The sequence below is a fragment of the Oryctolagus cuniculus genome, chromosome 5, assembly GCF_964237555.1.
Source record: "Oryctolagus cuniculus chromosome 5, mOryCun1.1, whole genome shotgun sequence".
In the NCBI taxonomy this organism is placed as follows: Eukaryota; Metazoa; Chordata; class Mammalia; order Lagomorpha; family Leporidae; genus Oryctolagus; species Oryctolagus cuniculus.
In genome coordinates, this window is record NC_091436.1 from 104,008,624 (window position 1) to 104,028,027 (window position 19,404).

The window sequence follows — 19,404 nt, forward strand, 5'->3', positions numbered from 1 at the left end:
TAAGTTTATTTTTCTGTTTTGGATAAAATGCTAAATATCACTAATGGAGGCTATTTTCCCCACTGTAAAAAAATTTGTAAACATGTCCATAAATTCATTTGATTATCCTGATATTAGAAAACATTAGCAATTGTAACTAAAATATCTTAAGTCCTTTTTTTGGATTTAATTTAGATGTCAATATTAAATATCTATATCTGTATTTCATCACTTCATTTTCCTTTAACCATAGTTTTTGTTTCAGCTATTAGAGCATTGCCATTTATGTTTAAACTATCTTACTAATTGGATAGACCAAAATAATCAAGTTATTTTGAGAATGTAATATTAAGTTATTAAGTGTTTCTTTAAATGTTCACTCAATCTCCCTTTTGAAAGCTTGGTTTTAATTAAAAGTTTACTGATCATTGTTATTGAAAACTCATATCACTAATTTATAATTTTTAAATTATGAAGGCTTTTTTACCATAATTAAAATAACATTATTATATGTCTCTTTTATTATTCAGTTTTTACTTCTACTGCATTATTCTTTGTTTTTAAATTGCTGTTAACAAATTTTTATAACTGTTTATATGCAACAACCATATCTTGGTTGGAAAAACAGAGAAGTATAATAAATAAAGCTTGAGTTTTATATAATCTCATTGTGTGACACATGTATTTAGTCAGTTACATTAATAACCAAAAAGTGCAATCTCAGAAGATATTAAGTAGAAAAAAGTCCATTTTTATTTTTATAACTGCCTACTGCTAAGTTATGAATTAAAATTGAATTAATAATTTTTAAACAATGCAGTTTTCCCATATTAAATCAGTATTATAGTTATTTAGTTTTAAAATATTTATTATGAATTTACTTATATTTGCCTATAACATTTATGGCTTAACATTAAATAATATTTTTTAATCATTAATTCAGACATCCAATTAATATTTTTAAGAATTTTATAATTTTGAAGTTCACTACCTTTTCTGCTATTGTTAGAAATAACACATATATGGTTTTAAATCTACTCATCAATCTATTTAACAAATATTTCATCTACTTAACAAATCATGTCTCAATATATATTAGATATATACAATGCTTATATAAAATGAATAAATGCACAATCTGAAATTAGTAACTTATTACTAAGAACAATGTTCCATGAGATTTGAATCTACATAAAGCTTTTGATTAAAAATTGTGAATTTTCTTGGTATATATTAATAGGCAAATTCAAAAACTGATTTATAAAAAATCTCCTGGCTAGGCTGGCGCCGCGGCTCACTAGGCTAATCCTCCACCTTGCGGCACCGGCACACCGGGTTCTAGTCCCGGTCGGGGCGCCGGATTCTGTCCCGGTTGCCCTTCTTCCAGGCCAGCTCTCTGCTCTGGCCAGGGAGTGCAGTGGAGAATGGCCCAAGTGCTTGGGCCCTGCACCCCATGGGAGACCTGGCTCCTGCCATCGTAAAGCACAGTGCGCTGGCCGCAGCGGCCATTGGAGGGTGAACCAACGGCAAAGGAAGACCTTTCTCTCTGTCTCTCTCTCTCTGTCCACTCTGCCTGTCAAAAAAAAAAAAAAAAATCTCCTGGCTAAATTGTATAGTACATTGGCATACCCTACTTTTACTGCACTAGTTGAAGTTTAAAATTCTAATAATCAATTTCAATCCCCACTGACACCCTTTTCAGGAACTTCAATAAACCCATGCCTGCCAACTCCTCTGCACAAAGGAAGGACAACTTCTCTAATCTTGCAGAAGTGCTCTCAGGATTGGGTGTCCAAGAGGCTGAGTAATCAGTCAGTATATGTTCTTTGCTTCTACTTGGACCCAAACGTCCCTTAATCTCTGTTCAGTGGTTGAAACTTTTTGCTCCCCATAAAACAGAAAGATATATTTAGAAAACTGGAAATTTGCCTGAATGTGTTAATGTACTTTTGGATTTGTTTACGCAAATAGTAAAAACATAAATCATCTTTTCTTAAGTAAAAAGATGTACTAAAAGAGATCCAGATAAGCACATTTTCTTCATTTCTGGATTTGCCTGTAACACCTTAAAAAAAAAAAAACTAAAAATATGCCCTTATAAATGTATTCTAAACATCCGGTTCTGACAATTTAACCTACTTGCAATTACTATATTAAAATCTACTATTCAAGCATTAACAAGAGCCCACAATTCATAAAAAAAAATTTGCATTTTGAATTATAGATTCAGATTTAATGTTCTGCATAAACATTACCCTGGAACTCTGAACTGGGAGAAATAGACATTCTTTTAGGGAATTTCATCAAAATCAGTTTGAATATCATGTCAGACAGCTGGTCATGTACTTCATTTATCTCTATTAGTGATACAACAATCTAGATTTGAATGTATAAAACTTCATGAAGACATAGATAAAATATATAGCTTTAATTTCCTTAAGTAAAGGAAATAGCTGAAACACGTTCACAACATAATTCTAAACACTTATTCATATAAGGAGATGTCACATGCAATGTACCTAGCTAGAATTAGAGCCCATTCATTGTGAGGAGATAAAAAATTGAAGCATTTATTTGTTCAAACTCTATAGCTAAATGTATGGGCGCAAATTATATAGACATATGAAAGGAGGGTTTAAAAGTAACCTAGTTAATTTAGAATTGAAAAATTTTATAAAACAGCAAGTTATTTTTGTTGGTATTTAATTATTTGTAAGATATTGCAGCTTACTGAGAAGATGGTTAGTTTCTTATTACTTAGCTTATATAACAACTCATTAAATAAAAATATTAAGTTCTAAAATAATGTCCTAGCTACTTAATTTTAACAATCAACTCACATTTATAAGTATTTTACATTGGAGAACTTCAATATGTTCAATTTCATTAAATTAAAGTTCATCCTCTAAAGTTCTATTTGAAATTCTAATTCTTGGAAGTCCTATTTCAATAAAGTATTTAAGAAATAAATTTGTTGTCTTTCCTTAGGAGTTTAATAATACATTTAAGTATAACATAAATAAGTAAAGATAAGTAAGTCCTAAATCTTCCATACAAAAACAAAGTAAGTCTTACATACTTTCTGCACACCTTTCAATTCACAGCTACTTTATTTATGGACTTTAACTGGTGACAAAAAAAAAAAAATGGTTCAAAAAAATATCAGCTCCAAAAACTGACAAATGTGCAGCAAAAGATTATGAAAACATGCAGTGGTTTCATTAAATTAACGACAGTAAATAGAAAAATGTAACTAACGTATTACCAGTTTGTGCCATAAATTTAGCAGCATCAGCTTGTTCCTGAGGGACCCTTTTTTCATGAACAGATCGAGGTCGCTGACTTTTAATTGTATGATCTCCCATCATTCCAAATTCTAAAGACAGAATAAAGGTATATGAAAGCTTGTGTGTAGACATTTCTCACAAATTACATCACTGTCTCATGCAATATGTTCCTACACATACCTGTAAGTAATTGATTAAATTCACAATTCTAAATTTGTTAGGCTGATGTGCTTGGAAACCTCTAAATTCAAGTCAGAAAACCTATAAACATGAGCAAAGTTTCAAGAAACAATAATAACAGTCAATGAAATGACACACCAAGCTTTAACTGAACTTGTTAGCAGAAATATTGTACTGTTTTCTGATAATGTTTTGAAGCAAGACATCAGAAAAAATACAACCACAGTGTTAACTGTTGTTTTTTCAGAGAACATACTGACTGGGTAGCAGCTGTTCCTTTGCTGAATAGTTAATCCCCCGCCATGAGTTTTTCAGCACTTATCTTGAGGAATGAGTATTCCTGCCACCTAATTGTTCTAAGGTAAACATCCACTTAATGGACTAATCTTTCATCCGAATTATGGCCTTTTAAATTCTCATTCTGTCTTGTGTTGTCTCAAGATTCCTCACCCCAATTTCTCATTACATGTGAAAAAATGTTATTTTTTCTTTCAATAGGTTTTAGTGTATTTTAAAAAGAGAATGATTCCAGGTTTCTGTTACTTATTCTTTGGACTGAAGTCATAAGAAAGACAAAAATCTGGGCCTAAGTCAGAAGCAAGTGAAAAAAAAAGGTGAAAAAAAATTGACAAAATAATAGCTTCTATGCAATATATTTTTAAAAATTAAGGGCTTAAAATTCATATGCTTAGAATTAATCAAATGTTCTATGTTATTGAATTGGTACTACAAAGTGATTTCCATAAAAAAAAGCCCAGTACACGGAATAGTTGTTGGTTCTGGCTCAAGGAATGTAGGTGGATGAAGGGAAATCTTCAGAGGCAACACTAAGTGCTTTCTCTTCCATCAGGAAAATGATTGGGCTGTTTGCACCACATCTTTTATACATGAGAAAGATGATTGGGTCAACTGTGTTATAATGATTGTGTATATTATCAGAAGTAATAACTGAAAATTTGATAATTTCACTAGTTCATTGTTCAGCTTTTTTCCCCCATCAAATTTTAAATTATTTCCTGCCAACATATTATAACTTACTTTGGGTGATTAAATAATGTATTTTGTAAGCACCAGTTCTACCAACTCATCTTTCATGTAAAGAGAAAAGACAGCACACATTTTCCTCTGTCCTGGCAAATTCCCACATAAAAGTTAAATCCACATAAAAATAAAAATTCTTTCTAGATATCCCACACAAAGAGAAAAGTCTCCTCAGAAATTAGAAAATTCTAAATGTGTGTTTTAGTCAGTTTATATAATATTCAAGATAGAAAGAGGAAGTTTCCATAAAATGTCAGTTGATTTGGTCCTGTAAAATCTGTTACTATTTTCCATTATTCTCAAACACCCTTTTTATTCCATCATTTTGTGTACCTAACCCTAAATCATGGTTCACAGAGTAATCAGAATTATCTAATTACACATAATTCAATGATTTTGGAAATTGAGTATTTAGAAAATTATATCTCTACTCCTATATACTGTCCAATTTTTAAAATACTCCATGTAACTGAAATTTTTCTGAATCTTAACTAGCCAAAATGTTAGTAGTAATTTTTAAAAACAGTATGGTTTATCTTTGTTCCTCTTACATTTATAATTTGTTATGTGAGCATCACTTTAAGCATTTAAGTCACTATAAATGTTTAATGTTTACATAGTCAGGGACTCTCAGATCACAGTCAGGTAGTTTGGACACTGGGAGGGCAAAAGTTTGTTAAAAATATTATTTCATGCCTACAATTTCTAACTTATATAGTAACTATACTCTTGTCACTTGTTCTAGCAGAAGACAATTCTTAAATTAGGTGGCAGCATGATATAGACTGCAATCTCTTCTAAGAGAAAAGAACTTGTGTAGGGACTATAATCTTGAATTCCAGGGTCTGATGGTGAACACACTGGTCAGACTTTGAATGTGTCATGCTCCATTCTTAATAATTTCTGAAGCTTAAACACAAGTGAAACTTTTATATTTTAAAAACACTTAGGTAACTTATTTTATAAATTAGCTGAAATATGACTTATGTATTTCAAAAATATGAGTAATAAAATTTAAATTTCAATGTTAACCATTATATTCAGTTTTACTTATTAATAATTAGTTATATGAACCAAGTTTTTCATGGGTTACAGTATTTAAGAGAAGAATTTATTCAGTAATTTATGGAGTTGGACTTGATTTCATACTTCTTTCATAATCGAAAGTTTAAAATGAAATTATTATTTAAAAATTAAATCATTATTAATATGAGGCCTTTTATAACTTAACTCTATAAAATAGAGAACATGCTAACAATTTCTTTTTCTCAGTTGGAAAAACAACACTATGGTGGTATTTTTTGAATATTTCAGACCTATTATTCCACATATAAAATAATTAGAAATTTGTAAGTAAATAAGTAAAGTATTATCTAACCAATTTCTTTTGCCAATGTTTATATGCAAGTGTTTGACTATAAAAAGTTTTTTTTTTTGCATTAGGGTTATTGTCAATGGTATATTTGGCAAGAAATGCGATTCTACCTATATATTACAATAGATTATTTTCAAAACATTTCTGTTCCCTTTCAAGGTGGCATTATCTTCTTTACTTCTAATGAAAACAAAAGCCAATCAGATCATCCAAAATGCAGAAAAGACCAAGTAATTATTTATGCTATTGTTCTATGTGTTGGATGTGGGTTGGGGTGCGCCTTTAGCATATTACCCTCTCTGAACAATATCAGCTTTCCATGGGTGGTTGACTCATATCAAAACAATGCTGAGTTGGAAAAGATAATATACTACATTAGTTACACAAGGAAAATAGCATAGTCAAATAAAAAGATGATCTGCTTTGGTGAAAGCAATGAAAAGCAAGCTATGAAATAAAATGAAATAATGTATAGCATAATATTATATATGTTCATATGGCATATGGCTTATGGAAATACAGGATTATTTCCTATGTCTTAATAATGATAGTATCAATGAATCTGTGGGTAAATAACTTTATGTATAAAACCCAAATGATTGATTATGACTTCTATGTTTAGATATATTTTGTCGGTTTTTTACTGTGCTTGCTAAGATGCAGTCCTCTTTTCAAATGATTACAATCAAAATTACATGAGAGAAAAGTTTTGAAATCTGCTGCCTTAAGTATAGTTTTATGTGTTTTCTTGTCTTGTCCAGGAATATATAAATTAGTCATTAAAAACAAATGGACTTTAAACATGATTCTTTCTACTCAATGGCAGTTAAGAAGTTTTTCTGGAAATCAAAGGTTACAATCATGTCGAATTGAATTCATGAAGAAGCCAAATCAGACACATATATTCACTTGTTATTTTAGCATGTTTATTTTTAAACAAAGGGACAAATACTATTAAATTAGTAGGTAACAGTTATTAATTCTAGCTTCATGTTGCTAGCTAAATTTCCTTTGTATTTCCAGACGGTAATAATAGCCCAGAGCATTATTGTTCCTCAGCAAACACAGAATTACATCCTGCTCACACTTTGTGGTCAAACAGCACTACTTTGCATCATGGAAATAGTCAAGACTCTGTTCCCTTGTACAGATTTTCATCCACTTTGAAACATTTGCTTTTCCAGCTATGTCTGCAACAAAGCTCCTCTCCAATTCCAACTGCAATGGTACCACCTCCATGGTGAATTACTATCTCATCAACCAAACGGATGCAGCCTCTGCTTTTCTTAAATTCAATTTTGCTTTGAATCAATAGTTTCAACGATTAGACAAAATGCTTTATTGTACCTACTATTTTATAAACTCCTAAGAGAAAGAAAGCATTGCTTATGAATTTTAAATTTAGCTTCTGCTTTGTATAGTTGTGATAAAATACAATTCTTATTTATAAATTAAATATATTTTATGTTAAGAATTGCATCTTCAAAATTCAAGTTTTTAGATATCTAGTACAAGTCCTTGATGAATTAAAATTCTCAGAAAGTACTTGAAAATTAGTTTTGTATGATTATGATGATCAACATTCCTGTTGTCAACCTGATTTATTATCTACAAATGTATTTATTATTATTAAAATAAGTAAAATGTTACTTTATTCAGTAATTGAATCCCATTACCCTGCAAAGATTTATTTTTTCTCAATAAACATTTATTAATTACATAGTATATTTTAGATGCTAAATTTTTAAAGATGAATAAGAAATGGTGTCTTACATTCTAAAGCATGTTGCTCAAGGAAATCCACTAAATATGATTTGTTCCTTTGAAAAATGTAAAATTATTTATTTTAATCCAAATATAATTAGGCTACAATTGAGTATTTATATTGATTTCCTAAATCATTAAGAACCTTTAACTAAAATTCTGTGATGTTATATCTTCAAGGAAAAAAATACATCTTTTAAGTCATGTACCTGGATATTTGAACTTACATCTTTTATTATCATAACATATGATACTAAATATTAAATATTTGACCTGTTAGCTGAAGAAAGATTCTATGATCTGCATGGTTAAAGGTGGTGTAGACAAGTAACTTCCATTAAAAAGTAATCAATGTTCTCTGAAATAAGATTATAAGTTTTAATATATTTTAGGTTCATATAAGTTAATTAATTTGTTTATTTACTTTTACATTTATTGGAAACAATGTTGGCACAATAATTTTCATGCATGCAAAATTTTTCCTGACTAATATTTGGAGATAGTAAGATAGATTATTAGCATGTTGAAATCTTTCTGATTTCTGAAGTTTTAAAAAACTTTTTTAAAGTTTCAAAATTCGATCAGATTTAAAAGTTGTATTCTTTATTTACACAGCCAAGTATTTTATGAAAGGAGAGAAACAATAGAGGATGTACAACCAAAGACATTACTAGAAGACCAACTATGAGAAATTGGAATTTATGACTTATACATCAGAATTGAAATTACAAAGCACATTTTATAAAAAAAAATTTACTATTGAATATAAATATACTAATTTAGTGTTGCCAATAAGCAAACTGAAATAAAATAAATGTATGGAATATAATACAAAGAATTCAATGATGAAAATTTATAATGTTATAAATATTAGGAAATATTTAAATAGGACATATTAAAATATCAGGAATCTTATCATTTAGATGATAATTTTGATAATTTCATCATTAAAATTTAACAGGTTAATTGTAATTCTTTCCTTTCAATTTTTTTGGTTCTATTTCCAGATTTAGATACATGACTATAAAGATCCAAGATGCAATTTCTTACAGTAACAGAATTTTGGTTTTCAAAATATTCACACAGAGATAATATTATTTTTTAAAGATTTTTTTATTTTTCAACTTTTATTTAATAAATTTCCAAAGTACAACTTCTGAATTATAGCTTTTCCCCCATTATTAAGTATAAAGCCATGGCTTTGTTAATGAGATAAGTAACTTCATGGCATTTATAAAAACTGGTAAAACAGAATAGTCAAAGCACATGCCATTAGTATTTAATTCAATTTATTTATTTGAGAGATACACAGACAAATAAAGAAAGAGCTTCTTTCAGACACTGTTTTCTTCCTCAAATGCTGGCAATCACTGGACTGGGCTGGGCTGGGACCAAACCCAGAGGAAGAGCCAGGAATCAGAATGAACTCAATCCAGGTCACTCATGTGGGTGACTCAAATGCAATTAGTTGAGTCAGAACCTTTGCCTCCTGGGGTCTGCATTAGTAATAGCTAGAGTGAGGAGACAGCCAGATACTCTAAAATAGGATGTGGGTTCTTTAATTGGTAAGGCAAACACTCTCATTCTGCTATTATGTTTTTAAATAAGCTAAAAATTGAGTTTTCAAGAAGTTGTTGAATTATGTAACAAAACATAGGTGACTACCAAATATATTTAGTATATAAACTGTTAGTTTCAAAATTAAAAAAAGTATTAATTAATTTATTTGAAAACTAGATAGAGACAGACAGAAAAAGATCTCCCATCATTTCATTCCCGAAATGCCCACAACAGCTGAGGCTAGTGCAGGCTGATACTAGGAGCCAGGAGCTTCATCTGGGTCTCCTATGTGGGTCACAGGAATCCAATTACCTGAGTCACCACCTGCTGCCTTCCAAATTCTGCATTAGCAGGAAGCTAGAATCAGAAGTGACCCTATGACTCAAACCCAAGCACTCTTAGGAGGTGGGTGTCTTAAGCAGCATCTTTTTTGGTTATTATTAAAGATTTATTTATTTATTTGAAAGGTAGCGTTATAGTCAGAGAGAGGGATGGACAGCTGAAAGGTCCTTCATCCTCTGGTTCACTCCCCATATGACTGCAAAGGCCGGAGCTGGGGCAATCTAAAGCCAGGAGCTTCTTCTGGGTCTCCCATGTGGGTGCAGGTTCCCAAGCACTTGGGCCATTTTCCACTGCTTTCCCAGGCCATAGCAGCAAGCTGGATCTGAAGACAAGCAGCCAGGACAAGAACCGGTGCCCACATGAGATGCCGGTGCTGCAGGTGGAAGTCCAGTCTATTAGCCACAGCATGGATTCCTTAAGCAGCATCTTAACTACTCATCCAAATACCCACCTCCAACTCTCAGATAATGAGTTTTATATTTTATATTTTTTTTATTTTATGCTTTTATTCCATATAGGAACTTTGACATAATTATATATCATACTGACTTTTCAGAACACCTCAAAACAAATATGTATTTGGAAATTGCATTTTACAATATTGTATTTAGGGAGTGGGTATTCAGCCTAGTACATAAGATGCCTATGGCCCATACTGGAGTACCTCAGTTTGATTCCTGGTTCAGGCTCTTGACTATAGCTTCCTGCTACTGCAAACTCTGGGATGTAGCAGTAATGGCTCATGTAATTGGGTTCTGATCATACTTGTGGGAGCCCTACATTGTGTTCCCAGCTCCTATGTCTAGTCTTAGATCCAGCTTAAGGCATTTGAGGAGTGAAATTGCAGAAGGGATCTCCCTTTCTGTGTTTTTCCCTCTCTCTCCTTCACTAATAATCCATAAAAAATTTAAAATATGTAATTTCTAGAATTATTCCAAGAAATCTGGGGTATAAATCTTCACATTATCATTTTTACATTTTTTCTGTTTCCTAGGAAATGCTTGTAAGTTAGATACATTCTTCCATTAAGAAATCATCACCCTATATAATCAAGTAGGAAATATTTGTTAATATTCCTTACATAGCATCCAATTATAATTTATGATTTTATTTCTTGGTGAGGCAACTACTAAATTCTTATGAACTAACAATAGTGACTTGGTTGAAAAATACTTGTATTTTTAGTGGTATAGAAAATAAATGTAGAAAAAGCATGTAAATAATAAATATAATTATATTTCCAAAAATAAACTATTGTTCAATGTCTGATTTGTACCTAGAATTTAATTAATAAATTACTACACCAGTGGCAAAATATGATGCTTTCCTGTAGCTCTAACACCTTTTGTACAAACTAAAATATTTGCACACTCTAAGATTTTAATAATCTTTTGTTAAAGTTGCCTGATCTTAGAAAATTTGAAATATAAGAAACTAAACTGAATTGTCCCTGGATGAAGTTGTTTCTGTATTTTTCAATTTGCATCAGGGTTGTCTTCATTCCTGACAAGCTTTCTGACACACAGAGAGACCCTCTCTGCAGAGCAGACTGCAGGGGCTTCCAAAGGGAAGGGACACAACACTGGCAGTGAGAGAACACTTGTCTTTCAGGCTTCCCTGGAAACATAACGTTACCTAGAGATAGGAAGCCACTCCTCCAGAGTTACTGAACAGCTTAAGAAATGTGTGTGTGGTAGAGGGTATGGATATTAGTAACAGCAGAATGTTCAGTATGGAGTGAATCATAAGATGATCATTGTTTTTTGAATATATAGAATTTAAAAAGAGAAGAGATGTTCCTGAAGAGGTTAAGGCCCATAGAAAGCCTCTTATATGTTTTACTCACAACCCTCGAATGTATCTATATCTGATTAAATGTGAAATCTTTGAAGGGCTTGATGTAAACAATCAAGAATCAAGTTTTGATTTGAATTGCAGATGTGTTAACTTAATTTAATGGAAAGTAGATTAGAGGGAAACAAACTTAGAGGCAGAATAAATCACTAAAATGCTATTGCAATTATCCACATAAATCTGTGATTGAGGGGCTGGCATTTGGCTTAATGGTTAAGATACTACTTGGGACATCCATATCGTATCACAGCGCTTGGATTAAAGTCCTGCCTCTGCTACCAATTCCAACTTCCAGCTAATATGCACGCTAAAAGGCAGTAGGTGATGGCTGAGGGAGTTGTGTCGCTGACACAACGGGAGGGTTTGGATTGAGTTCCTGGCTCCTGGCCTTGCCTGTCAGCCTCAACTGTTTTGGACATTTGGGGAATGAACCAGTGGGTGGAGATCTCTTTGTTTCCTTCTCCACTCTCTTCTCTCACACCACTCCCCTCTCCCCTCTCTCTCACATTCTCCTTCCCCCCTCCTTCTCCCTCTTTCCCTCCTTCCCTCTCTTCCTCCCTCCCTCCTCCATCTCTTTCTTTCAAATAAAATGAATAAATGAATGAATAAATACTCAAAAATTGATTGAGGGTGAGGTAGGATGGACAATTCACTGGCAGCATCTTAGCTTGGTAAGCAGGAGGCAGGGGTACACCTATTGGATGAAGGATTAGAACCACATACAACAACTGGCCATTCCGAACTGAACTGACAGGTTGACCACTGGGCCCAAACTCATGGCAAATAAAGCAATCTCCCAAACCCCAAAGTTTTGAGGAAAACTGATTTGTAAGGGAGTCCATTATTTTAATTAGTGATATTTGCTAGTTTAATGTTTTTGATAGATTTTACCCTTGTAATATAATACTTACTTAGATATTTTATTAAAAATGATTATTTGTTTGAAAGGCAGGGAGAGACCAGGAGGAGAGGCAAAGAGAGACAGAGATCTCTCATTTACTGGCTCATTTCCCAAGTGCCCACAACACTGGGGCTGGAATAGGCCATAGCCAGGAGCCCAGAACTTAATCCAAGTCTCCCAGATGGGGGCAGGGACCCAAGTACTTGGGTAATTACCTGTTGCCTCCCAGGGTGCACATTAGCAGGCAACTAGAATTATAATCTGGTCCAGGTCTCAACCACAGGCACTCCAATACTGGATGTGGGCATCCCAAGTGACATCTTAACAGCTAGACCATAGGCTCTGCCTTATAATATTATTATTATATGATCTTTTAATCAAGGTTCATGTCTGCATGACACTTGTAAATTTGCCAATGTTCACTTTCACTTATTAGAACAATATAGTATAGAGTAAATTAACTTAAAGCAATATCACTCTGTATAAATGACAGTAACTCAAAAATTTCATAGAAAATAAGGTTTTTTGGCATAATTTTTTTAAATCTATACTTGATTAGTTGTCTTCAAAAAGTTCACAGAAAATACATGTTATGAAAAAAATCATGGATTTTATTGGGTTTTGGACCAAAATAAGTATCATTTAATCAGTTTTCTACAAACTTTTTGATGTATATTTAAAACTGCTGAAATAAATAATGAAATAAGATATTCTAAAATAAGTAATTTTATATTACTTTTACTATATTATCAGCATATTAGTGGTACAAAATAAATATTACATCTCTACTGAAAGTTAAATGATTAGTTTCTTAATCAAAAAAATTCAATATGTAAACTCTAGGTAATCCATGAAATATCCATAAAACATTGCTATCTATATCACTCTGATACATCTTTACTGTACATGAGTTATATTTAGTTGACTTTTAAATCAGTAAGTTTTATTTTTGTGCTTGGAGGGAAGAAAAAATTATATTATTCCTTTTATATTTTATATTATCCCTTATATTCATACAAAAAGCAGAGTCAGTTATTTTAGTTATGTTTTGATATTTATCTATTGCTATATTTCCATAATTGTTTGTGGAATATTTTAATTTAAACTACCACCATTTATATATATTTATTCAATGAAATACCAAGGCTGACTTTGTTAATGAAAATTATTCTAAAACATACAGTTTTAGAATAAACATACAGCTTACAAATTCTAAAACAAACAATAAAGCCATATTAATTCCTTAACTTTTATCTTATTTTTAAGGGCCAGATTAAGGTATATGGCAAATAGGTTAAGTGTTTTCTCCTACATAAATTATTCCTAAAATCATTTAACATATATTCAAATGTGTTTCCATAAGTTTTCAATATGGCTATTAAAGTCCAAGCATTCTATAGAGAGATCTAAAAACCATCTGCCTTTTTAAGGCAGTGTTTCATATCTGAAGATAGTTAAGATGATTTTATCTGAGATGTAGGTTAAAGCTCAAAGTGAAAGAGTGGAAAAACAAATAGGCAATCAGGAGATGCAGCTTATTTTCACAGTATCATGCCTCAAATTTCCTGCACCTGTTTTTCTCAACTTGTAAATGGGGCTACAGGGAACATTATCTCCAAGGTCTCCTTAAAGTCTAAAGTTACATTATGTTATCAAGTGAAAAGTAGGTCCACAAACATGTTGGCTAACTCAACAGATTGAGAGGTCTCAAGGACCAGATCCATCTTCATTAACTGGTTTGTACATAGACAGACATGAGCACACACTCATGAATCTGAATAACTTAAGGAGTTGTTCTACTACTTCAAAACAACCAACCAGTTTTGAACAGTTGTCTTGATCCATATCAAAGCACTATATCAAGGTTCACTTTGCATTAGAGGTCTCATATGGAATAATTTTTAATATTTACACAAATATATATATATATTCTTGTTGGCATCCATTTGGATATGGCTATGTTTCTTAGAAGAATTATTTTAAAAGGCATCTGGGAATAAATGAATTTCACTCATTCAACAAACATTAAATGAGGACTTATGACATTCCATACAGCATTCTAGGACCTAAAGAAATTTCAGGGAATACAGCAGACGAAATTTATTTTTCTAAGAAAAAAGTTATAGTTTTTCTAGTCTGATATATAAGGCTTAAGAAATATTATATTGATATTAAAATCACTAGACAGTTCTATAGAAAATGTAATTATGAGCAGCCATGTATGAATTTATCATTCTAATATCTTTTAATTAATTCATTCATATACTATATAACATAAATACTATTTGTGGGTATCTCACTCATATTACTCAACAGAAATCAGTTAAAAGACTATTTAAATTAAAAGCTAAAAGCCATGTACCATGGCCAAAACATTGTGGTCTTGCCGTTTTATCTTTGGAATTTTATCTTCTTTTGATTTTTTAAAATATTTTATTTATTTGAAAGGTAGAGTCAGAGAGAAAGACAGAGATCTTCCATTTGCTGGTTCACTCCCCTAATGGCCACAATTGCTGGGGCTGAGCCAGGCCAAAGCCAAGAGCCAGGAGCCAGAAGCCAGGAGTTTCATTCAGGTCTCCCATGTGACTGCAGGGCCCAAACTCTTGGGCCATCGTCAGCTGCTTTCCCATGCACATTAATAGGAGCTGGACTGGAGGTGGAGCAGTTGGGACTCAAATCAGTGCCCATATGGAAAGCTGACATTTGATTTTTGAAAACTATCCATGGAAAAAAAAAATATATATATATACTTTAATTACATCATTTATCTCTTTCTCTTGCTAGAAATTTACATTGACTTTGAAGGCTTACTACTAAAAGAAATTCCTAAAGTGGTTTGGTTTGGGAGGAAGCACAATTTAATTTTTGATAGATACTGTCGCATTTACCTCTCAGATATCCATCTTGATGTAGTTTACTATCAGCAGTGCAGTTTAAACTTCTTGGCTGATTTTATTTTCAAAAACATATAACATTCCATTTTAGCCTTATTAGTGCTTTTCTGCTTAACTAAAATTTTGCTTGCTGCTAAGGTTGTTATTCCTGCTTTGATGTTCCATTTGTCTGTTAAGTTTTTCTATATCTCTTTTTTTTTTTTATTTTATTTTTTTTTAAACTTTTATTTAATGCATATAATTTTCCAAAGTACGACTTATGGATTACAATGGCTTCCCCCCCATACCGTCCCTCCCACCCACAACCCTCCCCTTTCCCACTCCCTCTCCCCTTCCATTCACATCAAGATTCATTTTCGATTATCTTAATATACAGAAGATCAGCTTAGTATACATTAAGTATGGATTTCAACAGTTTGCTCCCACACAGAAACATAAAGTGAAAAATAATAGATGATTTTTTTTAAATGATGATGAAATCAGAGCAGACCTATTGTCATGTTTAATCCCAGTGAGAGTCAAGTTGGGAATTGATAATTTCTTTTTTTTTTTTTTTTTTTTTTACAGAGGATCAGTTTAGTATGCATTAAGTAAGGATTTCAACAGTTTGCACCCCCATAGAAACACAAGGTGAAATATATTGTTTGAGTACTCGTTATAGCATTAAATCTCAATGTACAGCACATTAAGGATAGAGATCCTACATGAGGAGTAAGTGCACAGTGACTCCTGTTGTTGATTTTACCAATTGACACTCCTGTCTATGGCATCAGTAATCTCCCTATGCTCCAGTCATGAGTTTCCAAGGCTATGGAAGCCCTCTGAGTTCTCCGACTCTTATCTTGTTTAGACACGGTCATAGTCAAAGTGGAGGTTCTCTCCTCCCTTCAGAGAAAGGTACCTCCTTCTTTGATGACCTGTTCTTTCCACTGGGATCTCACTCGCAGAGATCTTTTGCCAGAGTGTCTTGGCTTTCCATGCCTGAAATACTCTCATGAGCTTTTCAGCCAGCTCCGAATGCCTTTAGGGCTGATTCTGAGGCCAGAGTGCTATTTAGGACATCTGTCATTCTATGAGTCTGCTGAGTATCTCACTTCCCATGTTGGATCACTCTCCCCTTTATTTACTCCATCAGTTAGCATTAGCAGGTACTAGACTTGTCTATGTGCTCCCTTTGACTCCCAGTCCCTCCACCATGACCAACTGTGAACTGAAATTGATCAGCTGGAACAGTGAGATGGCATTGGTACATGCCACCTCGATGGGATTGAATTGGAATCCCCTGGTATGCTTCCAACTCCACCACTTGGGGCAAGTCAGCCTGAGCATGTCCCAAATTATACATCTCTTCCCTCTCCCATTCCCACCACCATGTTCAACAGGGATCACATTTCAGTTAATTTTCAACACTTAAGAATAACTGTGCATCAATTACAGATCTAAACCAGTCATATTAAGTAGAACAGATAAAAAAACTACTAAGAGGGATAATGTATTAAGTTGTTCATTAACAGTCAGGGCTATGCTGATCAAGCCACCATTTCCCATAGTGTCCACCTCACTCCAACAGGTTTCCCTCTTGGTGTTCAGTCAGTCGTCACCGATCAGGGAGAACATATGGTATTTGTCCCTTTGGGACTGGCTTATTTCACTCAGCATGATGTGTTCCAGATTCCTCCATTTTGTTGCAAATGACTGGATTTCGTTGTTTCTTACTGCGGTATAGTATTCTAAAGAGTACATATCCCATAATTTCTTTATCCAGTCTATCGTAGATGGGCATTTAGGTTGGTTCCAGGTCTTAGCTATTGTGAATTGAGCTGCAATAAACATTAGGGTGCAGACCTCTTTTTTATTTGCCAATTTAAATTCCTTTGGGTAAATTCCAAGGAGTGGGATGGCTGGGTCGAACGGTAGGGTTATCTTCAGCCACTTGATGACAATCACACAGGCATGTATCTTACATGCAACACATATGAGGATATTACAAAAAGTTAGTAGAAACTGGAATTAAAAGATAGATTCATGTTGGTATAGACATTTTTAAATGTATGCATTGCTTTTCCATAATATGCATTTTGCATTAATTTTTTGAACATTCTTCATACAGCTAGATTAAAAAAAATCTAATCCTTTTCTTTTTATGGGAAACTAAATCCATTCACATTCATTATATTAAAATGTTTAACTTATTTCTTTTATCTTTTATTAGAATTTCTCTCAAGCATGTTTCCTGCTGTTTATTCATTTTCAAATTTCCCAATATTGTTTGGATTACTAGGAATTTTAATCACTGTTTGTTTCTGCAGATATTATAATTATTCAAAAGTGTTATATAAAATTTTATAATGTACATAAAATGTATTTATTAAAAATGAGTCTTTTTTGTTAATCAGCATCCAAACATTTTCCCAAACCCAGGAAAGAAGTGGGTGTGCTAACATTTCCCCTTCTGCTTTGATATCATATGTTATTTACTTCTGAACCATGATATTTTAATATTATGCTTCAATAATTTAGAAGTAACTGTTCGTCTTTTAACTTTATATTCTTTGTTGGATTCATTTTTTCATTTTGTTCTTCCCTCAACTTGAATGTTAGTTTGGCTAGGCCCAGCCATTTAATATCCAAAAGGTATATTCTCATTGAACTTTAGAAATCGAACTTTTCACCAAATCCTAGTATCCAGCGCTGCCCATGAAAAGTCCTCTTCTAAGGAGAATCTGCTTTTATTTTTAGATGCCTTTTAGAATTTTTCTTTTATCCTTGAAGTTCTGAAAATTTACCATTATCTGCTTAGATATTAGTTTTTTTATTCAGGTTATCTGGTTCTTTATATTCCTTTTCAATACAAAGACAGGCACTTTAGCAGGCCACATTGAATGTGTTTTCCTCCTTAGCCAAATTTCCCCTTTCTTTGTTTCCTTCTTTGTCTGGCATGGACATTCTGAGATCTATCAACCTATACTTCAATCTCCATCCCCTACACATTCAGTATGAATTTTCTCTGGGACAATTGAGCCCCTGGCTTTTGGTTATTAAAGAGTGACAACAGGCCGGCGCCGTGGCTCAATAGGCTAATCCTCCACCTTGCGGCGCCGGCACACCGGGTTCTAGTCCCGGTCGGGGCGCCGGATTCTGTCCCGGTTGCCCCTCTTCCAGGCCAGCTCTCTGCTATGGCCAGGGAGTGCAGTGGAGGATGGCCCAGGTGCTTGGGCCCTGCACCCCATGGGAGACCAGGAAAAGCACCTGGATCCTGGCTCCTGCCATCGGATCAGCGCGGTGCGCCGGCTGCAGCGGCGGCCATTGGAGGGTGAACCAACGGCAAAGGAAGACCTTTCTCTCTCTCTCACTGTCCACTCTGCCTGTCAAAAATAAAAAATAAAAAAAAAATAATAAAAAATAAAAAAATAAAAAAATAAAATAAAAAAGAGTGACAACAAAACAAGTTACTTCTCATTTCATTTTCTGGACAATTCCCTTTCCTTTTTACAGAAATATTTCAAAAGGGTATCCTATAATTCCTCACTCTCCTGTTACTCAATAACATCAAGCAATCTGACTTTAAATCCTGACTTTAAATCCCCTTCCTTGAATGAATCAGATCTCTGGAAAGTCAGCTGCCTCTCAGAAACTGTCATGCTCATCTCAATCCCTTTACCATTAGACATCTTCCTGCCCTTCCCCATCCCACAATCGTTCTTGAAGTGCTCACCTCCCTTGTCTTTCAAAGCTGACAGAAGCTTTATTTTCTTCCTCATCCTGACTACATTTCTGTCTCTTTCATTGCCTTAGTTATTCCTCATCCTCTAAATGTGAATTTCCCCTTAGGTTCTGATTCAACAGTCTCTCCCCTGACAATCTCATCCATTCCTGCAGATTTATGCATAGCTTTCAGGCACACTAAAGTCAGCCTCTGACTCTCACAGACCCATTACAATCGTCTAGGTCACATACTCCGTTAAGTTTGCTGGCAAATTTTGCATTTATGAAAACAAGTTAAGCACTTCCCTGAGGAGAACCTTTCCTAGTTGTACATTTCAAATTTGTTTTTAAAAACATACAGTGCTGCAAATAAATATTTGATAAATAGCAAAGTAAATGAGGATAAATAAATAGCAAAGTAAATGAGAAGCATAGAAATAGCACAGAAAGCTGTGTTAGGTTTATCCAAACATTAAGATGGACCATTCTGGTTATACAAAATACCAACCTGATCTGAAGCTG

General features: G+C 33.3%; 1 protein-coding gene across 6 annotated transcripts in view; it reads right to left on the bottom strand.

Annotated features, from left to right (window-relative positions):
• ADGRB3 (adhesion G protein-coupled receptor B3) overlaps nt 1–19,404 on the bottom strand; it is an 854,624-nt gene that overhangs the window by 525,811 nt on the left and 309,409 nt on the right. For 5 of the 6 annotated variants that reach the window (XM_070073912.1, XM_070073911.1, XM_002714525.5 and 2 more), the window contains one exon: nt 3,245–3,355. The exons of the other annotated variant lie outside the window; for it this stretch is intronic. In XM_070073912.1, coding sequence (XP_069930013.1) covers nt 3,245–3,355 — 111 coding nt within the window. The remainder of the gene's footprint in view (nt 1–3,244; nt 3,356–19,404) is intronic. 6 annotated transcript variants of the gene reach the window in all.